Source organism: Phallusia mammillata, chromosome 3, assembly GCF_965637545.1.
Source record: "Phallusia mammillata chromosome 3, kaPhaMamm4.hap1.1, whole genome shotgun sequence".
In the NCBI taxonomy this organism is placed as follows: domain Eukaryota; kingdom Metazoa; phylum Chordata; class Ascidiacea; order Phlebobranchia; family Ascidiidae; genus Phallusia; species Phallusia mammillata.
In genome coordinates this window covers 11653093-11662345 of record NC_137254.1, presented here as the reverse complement: position 1 = coordinate 11662345, position 9253 = coordinate 11653093, and the positions used below count along the sequence as shown (strand labels likewise).

At 41.4% G+C, this 9253-nt stretch overlaps 1 protein-coding gene across 2 annotated transcripts; it reads right to left on the bottom strand.

Annotated features, from left to right (window-relative positions):
• Positions 1-4333: 4333 nt before the first annotated feature.
• LOC145217496 (uncharacterized) lies at positions 4334-7440 on the bottom strand. 2 transcript variants are annotated; one of them, XR_013857409.1, is made up of 5 exons: positions 5974-7440; positions 5755-5910; positions 5478-5630; positions 4703-4935; positions 4334-4530 (listed from the first exon to the last, which is right to left on the bottom strand). XR_013857409.1 is itself a non-coding variant. In XM_080084771.1 (4 exons), exons 1-4 carry the CDS (start codon positions 7202-7204, stop codon positions 4880-4882), a joined length of 1596 nt encoding a protein of 531 aa, XP_079940897.1. In that variant the 5' UTR covers positions 7205-7440; the 3' UTR covers positions 4334-4879. The 2 variants fall into 2 exon arrangements, 1 of the variants encoding a protein (XP_079940897.1); XM_080084771.1 differs by having other exon boundaries at positions 4334-4935.
• Positions 7441-9253: the final 1813 nt, after the last annotated feature.

Sequence of the window (9253 nt, the reverse complement as noted above, 5' to 3'; positions counted from 1 at the left end):
CAATCTCTGCAGAATTCAACGGCTGCCACACGTTCCACTGGCAAATCACACACTTGTACCACAGCGGACGTCGTTTCTGGCGGCGCAAACCATGCTCGCGTTTCCACTTGATCCTGGATCCAAGAATCGAACTTTGCTGCGCTTCGCATTAGATCCTCATAAGGCGCAGCTTGCAGATCAGGCACAGTTTCTTGCAAATACGCCAACTGATCTTCAGCAACCAGACTCTTTAACAGCGCTTGCTTATCTCGTTCCGGCGCTTTCACGTGATCACAATAGGTTTCTAACAGTATAGCAAAGTCATAAAGGCTTCCGCCGTAACGCGGTGATTGCGGTAAAACAAATAAAAACATGGTTAATTTCGATTTTAGTTCATCCAAACGAACAAAACGCTGCCCAAAAATTGACTTTTCTCTTTAAACTAAACCAGCGGGTGGTGGTGACAGGGTCCTGACGTGCTCGCCAATTTGTTACGGAATTATCCTGGGCCCGAACCCTGCAATGGCGGCTCACCACTAAAGCCAAAGATACCGCGCACTGGTTTAGTTTTGGGCGGCGCAAGTTGATTAAAAACCATAAAATCAACAACGTTAAAGTAACTATATGTTAAAAGGCAACATAACAGCAGGTTGCTTTTGTAAGTGCCTGATTGGCAAAGCAGCGGGAATGCTAAAAACGTGCCACAAACCAAACAACACGAGAGAAAACAAATTCGCGTGACGGTGTTAAATCAGAAAAACAAAGTGAACAAAACATAATATTCGTGCATGACCAAAATATTTGGTCACAGGTCCTATAATAAACAAATTGCGTAATAACCCTCTTCATATGATTGAAAAAAAAATTAAAGCACGTGCGACAATTCAAAGTCATTAAATCAGATTAGGACGCAAAACGCAAAAAGCAAATGCGGTAGTAAAAACAAAGCGATTGCAGTCATCGAATTTTCGAGAGAACTATCGCCTGAATATTGATTGTGGCGCCGTCGAATTTAGCCATTTATTTTCAAAAACATCCAACTTTTCTGGGCGAGGTTCTTCTACAAAAGCCACATTGAAACATTGTGCAATACCTAACTTTTTGTGAAAAAGTCGAAAATGTTTACTGTGCTAATGCTGATGAAGGGCCCCTTCACTTATGTCAGACGTCCGCAAACAGCTCGATGTAAGTTCCATCGGGTTAAAAACTAATTTTTGTTTGACTGACATATTGCTCTGAATATTCCAAACACGTGGCAATGTATGCGGTAGCTTCAAAACATAAGTCGCTGACGTAGGAGAAAAAATCTTGGTCGTAATCGTAAGTCCGTCACCAGAAAAAAAAACATTTGTTTGGCTTTGCCGTGGTGACCGACAGGGTATATTTGCCACAATATATTTTGTAATATTCTGTGTCGTGCGCTAATTTGTGGTGTTGCATCAAGGCAGCGCCGATGGTGAAAGGACACAAAATGTTGGTGAAGGAAGCAGACATGGGGTCGAATACATGCCACTAGTGTTACGCCTTTTTTCGGTTCTGCTGCAATAACGGGCTGTCAGTACCCAATATAAAACTTGTATTTATAAGATAAAAGAGTAAAACGATAAAAGCAGCGCAGACACACTCGCGACAGAACCACCGCTCAACACCAGCTCCAACTGCCGGCTTCTCAGCCGCGTGGGGCCACGTCCCCTCGACAATTCGTTACAGCGAACACGACATAGAAATATGTTATGACGTCATAAAAAGGTGACAAAATAAAAACGTAACACACTTCCCCCGCTACATGTTGTTGTGCCCCCTGGTACAACGCTAAGTTCCAAACAGCATAATGCATAAAGGCCCATGACACTGATAACAAGAAATTTTGTGTCCGAATTAACTGACATAAACGTTTGATACAGGTGTAGACATAAAGTGAAAAATAGTGAAAGCAACTTAAGTGCATAGTAAACAAACAGCGAAGAGTGATAAACAATGAACAATATGTATATTTCGAATTACATAACGACATGAAACAAAACAAGCGCGGGAGAAACAAAACAAATGTGCAACAAAACAAAACAACTTATTTTTTTGTGAACTTTAAATGTTTGGCGACATAAAGACATTGATTTAGCTACAGTGATAGTGTAAAGTCAAACACATCAATGGAAACACATCAGAATGTAATCTGTAACAAATATAACATTGGACAGAACAAGTGAAAATATAGCGTTCCCGTTAAAACTATGTGATAACATTACGTATGTGTCAAGCATAGCCGCACGCATGTATGGCGCTCAATTACTACACGAAATGAATATCTATTTGGGGGCTGGGTAAAATCGTGGCTGTCGTGTCTGACGACGTGGTCGTTCGTTAACGGTCGATTGTGGTCTATTCCGCCTACAGTGAGGTTAAACAAAATATGCGCCAGGCAACAAAGTTGAGACGTCTTCAGGGTAAGTTCTAGTCATAGTGGCTTCAGCAATATCTCCTTCCTCATCAGTCGCTGCAGTGGGAATAGGTGCGTTCGCGTGACTCTTCTTAAGTCGGTTAAAGTGTACCACCTGTTGTTTAGATTCTCCTTCTCTGCCAATCAAGTAATTTACGGGGGGCAATACCTTCAGAACTTGATAAGGTCCCTTATATGGCATATGAAACTTCTTCTTGTCATCTGACCCCAATACATGTGTCTCTAAGCATAACATAATCACCTACACTGTAGGTGGCAGTTGTCGAGTTGCGATCGTAACGCTTTTTCATTCGTTCACGAACGTTGCGGAGACGTTCTCCTGCTACCTCCCGCACCAGCCGTAATTGATCCTGAAGCTCTGCTACGTTGGCTGTGGTTGGAGAGCTTGCTGGCCCATCAAGAAGTAAATCGGCGGGCAGTCTGAGTTCTCGACCATACAGCAACAAGTGTGGTGTCATTCCTGTGGATTCATGAACACTTGCATTATACGTGGCTGCGATTGAAGATAGGGCCTTGTCCCAACGTCGCGGGTCTCGTTGTAGTTTGTAAGCATACTAATAATAGTTCTGTTATTTCGCTCAACCCCGCCATTGCTGCGGGGACAATACGGGGATGTTCGCGACTTGGTACATCCCAACAGTTGCACAAGTTCTGCGAAAATCTTACTTCCGAAATTCCCACCTTGGTCAGAATGGATACGTTCGGGTACTCCATGTACCGTAAACCAACGGTGGTATAAAACTGCCGCGGTTTCTTTGGCTGACTGGGAGCGCAATGGCCAAGCTTGCATGTATTTGCTAAATACATCGCATGCCAATAAAACATACCTATATCCAGTAACTGAAGTTGGCAATCCACCAAGAATGTCAATTTCTATCCGTTGCATTGGTCCATCTTCAGTTGACGGAACCAACGGAGCTGTTGCTTTCGGGTTTGATAGTTTCCGAACGCTGCAAAGTGGACAACGAAGGCAGTAGTCCTCTACATCCGACTTCCAGCCTGCCCAGTAAAACCGTTGTTTAATGAGCTCGCTTGTTTTCTTTAAACCAAGGTGCCCACCACCGAGTTTTTCGTCGTGCATTTGATGTAAAACACGCGTTCGCAACATTTTAGGTACTACCAGCAGCAATTTATGACGTGAAAACATGTCATCAACCTTGCGATATACGGCGTTATTCTGGCAAACTAGATCCCCATATATCGACCAGTAATGCCTCATGGTCGTACCCCTTTGTATATCCAATCCGCAATTACATTTAGTTCCTGATCATTTTGCATAGCAGTGGTCAACTCTTTATCCGACAATCCTAGTTCCTCTTTTAATTCGATGGCACATAACAATTCTGACCCCTGGTCCGACACGTAATTTGTGACAACAAAAGGAAAATCACCTGCAACGGGTTCTTCATCTTGCCTTGTTGAAGGAATTCTGCTCATTGCTTCAGCGTTTCCATGTTTCTTACCAGGTCGGTGAACAAGTTTGAAGTTGAAAGAAGCAAGTAGTTCAAACCATCTAGCGCAGGGGTCGGCAACCTTTTAGGCAACGCGTGCCAATTTACTTGTTATTTCCATGTGTTAATGACCTCGCGTGCCAAAGTTTTTCTAAATAATAGTGGTTCGTGCCAGCAGATATCAATAATAAAGAGAAAGCAGAGCGTTTTGTGCATGCAAGGCTGAATTTTACAACAATGATACAACAAAAACTATAAACAAGCAGTGTAACTGGTTAAATTGTTACTTTAATATAAACGCGCAAATCGGTTGGCGTGCCATGAAAAACCACCTCGCGTGCCAATCTTGGCACGCGTGCCAGGGGTTGCCGACCCCTGATCTAGCGCACTGTCCGTACGTTTCTTTCGACTTCCACAGCCACCTTAAAGAGGCGTGATCTGTGCGTAGACGGAACTGATTGCCTGTGAGCTAACATCGGAAATGTTTTAATGCAAATACGACAGCCAATAGTTCCTTTCGTGTAGTAGAATAATTACGTTCACACTTAGTCAACTTACGACTAGCATAAGCTATTGGATGTTCCTCTCATTCCACACACTGCGATAAAACACAACCCACTGCCGTATTTGATCCATCTGTATCTAAAACAAATGGTAACGACATATCAGGGTACCGTAGTACTGGGGGTTCTGAAAAGGCTGTTTTTAAGTCGTGATGGCCATTTCGCACTCTTCAGACCATAAAAAGGAGCTTTTATCTTTTTGCGTAAGAGCGTATAGCGGAGATGCAATTACTGAATAGTTCCTGACAAACCTTCGATAGTACGAGGCTAATCCAAGAAACTGCCGCACTTCCCGGACACAAGACGGTCTTGGCAACTCCTGAACTGTTTTAATCTTTGCCGGATCACACGCCACTCCTGCACCTGACACGACGTAACCAAGAAACTGCACTTCTTTCCGCATTATGTCACATTTGGATGGTTTAAGTTTAAGACCGGCTGTCTCTAAGCGGCATAGGACGTTGTCCAAACGCTCCAAATGTTCCTGGAATGTACGAGAATAAATGATTATGTCATCAAGGTAAGCAAGTGCCCCGTTCCACTCGATGCCGTTTAAAACAATGCGCATTAAATGCTGGAACGTGGCTGGAGCGTTAGTCAAGCCAAAGGGCATCACATTAAATTCAAACAAACCCCGGTGACAAGTAAACGCCGTTTTCTCTCTCGCACCGTCACTCATTGGAATCTGCCAATATCCTGTTTTTAGGTCAAGAGTTGTAAAATATTGGCAACCAGAAAGTTGGTCTAAACTTTCGTCAATACGTGGAAGTGGGTAACTATGCTTCTTAGTTATATCGTTAAGGCCCCTGTAGTCCACGCAAAATCGGGTACTCCCATCTGTTTTCGTTACGAAGACTATCGGACTTGCCCACGGGGAATTTGATTCTGATATTATTCCCTACTCGTGCATATCGTTCACAAGCTTGTCAATCGTCTGTTTTTGGGACTCAGAAACGCGCCTAGGATGTTGACGGATAGGAGTCGAATCTCCAGTATCTATATTATGGGAAGTTAGTTTGGTCTTACCAAGAGAATCCGACCCAACTGCAAATGCGGCACGACGTTTTGCAATTACTCGTTCGAGCGCGTCCTTTTCTTGTTTTTGCAATGGCATTTTAACACGAAGTTCATTTAGTAGATCTCGATGTCCTTTATTCCCCAAAAACTGATTGCTTTCAGCTGTGACAGAACACAAAGTGTAAGCGTTTTTGTAAACACAGTTATTCATCCGCCACATGTACGCCAGCGGGAAGATGCTTATCGACGTCTTGCGAATTAACCATACGCACTTGGACAATGTTACCTCTTGTGTTGGTCACGTACTCAGCGACTGCTACATCATACTTTAAATACGCTTCAAGGTTTCTCTCGATCACCACTGTCGAATCGGGAAGCGTAACGTCAGAATGAAAGGAGCACGGAACTGATACTTCGGTTTTTGGGCGAATAACAATTGGTTCTAAAAGTTTTACACAGTGACTATGTAAAATCCCTGGTTTAGGTAACAAGGGTACTGTACCACCATTTCCGGACAGTGTCATCAACTTGTAGTTTACTACACAATTTTGGTTTTGTAGAAAATCTATGCCCAAAATACTCTCCTCGGCGATATTCGACGACACATAAATAGAAGCAGTTGTTCTAATACCAGCGACTCTGAAACAAACATCTATGAGTCCTGCCATTTGTATTTGACTACCATTGGCACCAACAAAGCGTAAATTACTTTGACACGACTTTATCTTTACGTTTGTAAGTCTCTTACAAACAGCACTTGAAACCACACTGACAGTGGCCCCGGTATCAACTAATGCAAACACAGATACGCTATTGATGTTGACATTAGCATACTTGTACAGCACACTCTCGTTGGTGTTAATTCTATGTGTTATTGTATCCTGGTTTACCTCGGACTCGTGATAGGGGAACGACGTCGGTTGTTGGGCACTTGTTTGCCATTTCCAGTCCTGTGTACGTGGTCTTCTTTGCCTGCAGTTTCTCGCAAAATGACCCTCTCCATTACAGTTATAGCACCGACGAGAGGAATATCTCTTGTTCTCATTTCGCACCTCGTTTAGTTCAAGTCGCAGTTGTTTGATTTCCTCAGCCAAGCGTTTTAACTGATCGGTGACTGGGTCAACTTTAGGCTTCAACAGGGCAACATCGATATCCCGCAACTTATCGCTTTTACCAGTAAAAGCATCCGCGTTGATTGCTCGACGCGACGCTTCCCTGAAGCTTGGTTCTTCCTTCGAGCAATTTTCGCGCTGTAAAGTATCCGCAAGCCGTTTGTTCCTGAGGCCGGTTAGCAAAGAAGTGTACAGCATTGCATTTCTTAGTTTGTTGTCCTCTGGAAATGCTTGGTTTCCAAGCGCAACAAGAGCTGACACGAAATCTCTGTTAGTTTCATTCACAGTTTGAGTCCGTCTCGCCATTGTTAGTCTTACGTTACTTTGTGTAAACTTACATATGGTAACAGCGGTGGCTCTTTTCTTCAACTCATCATAAGCGACATCATATAAGTTTTCGTTTTCAGTCTCTAAAATATCAAACTTGAGAGCAGGTGGCAATGCCAACAAAAATGCATGCCTTTTTGCAGCTTCGCTTGCCTCAACGCTTTTACAAAATGATTCAAACTTGTTGATAAAAGTTCTAATATCGCTTCCTGCCTCAAACTTCGGAGGATGTGAAAAGAAATTCATTTTTCTGACAACAGCAGTCCTGGCGTGCTCGCCAAATTTTCTGTTACGCATTTTTCGGTTCTGCTGCAATAACGGGCTGTCAGTACCCAATATAAAACTTGTATTTATAAGATAAAAGAGTAAAACGATAAAAGCAGCGCAGACACACTCGCGACAGAACCACCGCTCAACACCAGCTCCAACTGCCGGCTTCTCAGCCGCGTGGGGCCACGTCCCCTCGACAATTCGTTACAGCGAACACGACATAAAAATATGTTATGACGTCATAAAAAGGTGACAAAATAAAAACGTAACACTAGCATTCGAATACTCTACGAATACCTGCATGGATGTATTCGAATTGATGAATATTTTATCAGTTTTTAAGTGCCATTAATTCGAATTGTATTTGAATAAAGCGAGTCAAGTATTCGTATTCATGAATACTTGACAAAAATACAACTACTGACAATTCGAATACTATTCGAATAAAACCAACAATGTATTCGTATTCGTAAAAAAATGCGTAATTTTAAGTTTCAGCAAATTCGAATTCGAATTGGCATGTTAAATTGTTTGTATTCACGAATTCTTCGGTTGACGCAAGAGACCTACAATTCCAATAGCATTCGAATGCACCCATCTGGTATTCATATTCATGAATACTGTGACAAATACTTAATAAACCAACTAAAGACAACCATTCGGATTGTACTCGAATAAAAAGAATTAGGTATTCGTATTCATGAATAGCAAACCGTCTATTCGAATAGTATTCGTCTCAAACTAACCACGTATTTGTATTCATGAATAGTTACGCACTTTTAGAGAGCCAGCAATTCGAGTTGTATTCGAATTAAAAGTTTAATTTATTAGTCACGATTAATAGTACAACTGTCAAAGTCACGCAACTTGAATAATAGGCCTTCATGAAAAAATGTATTTTTGCAGTAACTGGCGGCACAGAAATAATCCAGGTAATCTAGTATCATACAATAACCAATATTTATGTTAATAAACTGCTAATTTTTCCACAAATACCATCGAAACAAAATGCAACTCAAACAAAAAACATTTAACGAAAGCGTAATGTACATATACACGTACAGTCTACATACGAGACACATCACAGAAGAAAATGTTTGTTGATTTTTATACACATAAGCCGTTCGAACGTTTTGTCGCTAAGTCTGCATCTCTCCGGTCGAAAAAATCTTTTCACTTGTACTGAAAACCCGCTCAACAGGAGCAGAAGAAGCGGGAATGGCGAGAAATATATTTGCCATTTTTCCTAAAGTACGAAATTTTGTGGATTCTTTTTTCCCATACTTTAGAGGACAACACACTTTCGAGACCAATTTCTTTACCTTACACACTGAAAGAAATCTAAAACAAATTTCCAACGCAAACATATCCTAAAGTCGACAGGTCTGCTGTAGAGCACCCAAATACTGACTGCCATGTGCTAGAAAATACTCTATGCTGCCTGCTTTGCACCACAATAACACCTATGTGGCGTCATACCCAAAATTATTCTTGTCATTGTTTCGCAACAACAAAGCAAAGTTGTCATTTAAAAGCTATTAGCAATTCGAATGGTATTCAAACCGTGTATTCGATTTTTCAAAATCTAACGGCGATGAAAAAGCAACAATTCGAATTGTATTCGAGCAAATGTAGACATGTATTCGATTTTTCGAATTCTTACGTCTGTAACATTCACCAACCATTCGAATTGTATTCGAATAAATGCAATCAAGCTTTTGTATTCGTGTTGATTGAATAGTTAGCCTTAACTATACGAATTGTATTCGTGCATTAAGTCAAAGAAGCATGTGGACAATGATGTTTCACTTTCACTTTTGGGAACTGTAAATATTAAGGAAAAACTTAGTGAGGCGTATATAGACTTTCAATTATTGAACACAACAAAAAAGTGGAAAAAAATCGTTAAATTTTGCTCAGAATAAAAGACTGCATTATGTTCTGTGAAAAGTTTGAAACTCCCTTACGTGTACATGATGAAAAAGATGAGTATTGAACAGTAGCTGCTAAATTGCTTCACGGGAAGTGTTTCTTAAGAATGAACATTCTACAGACAAGATAGTAGTGACCACCAAG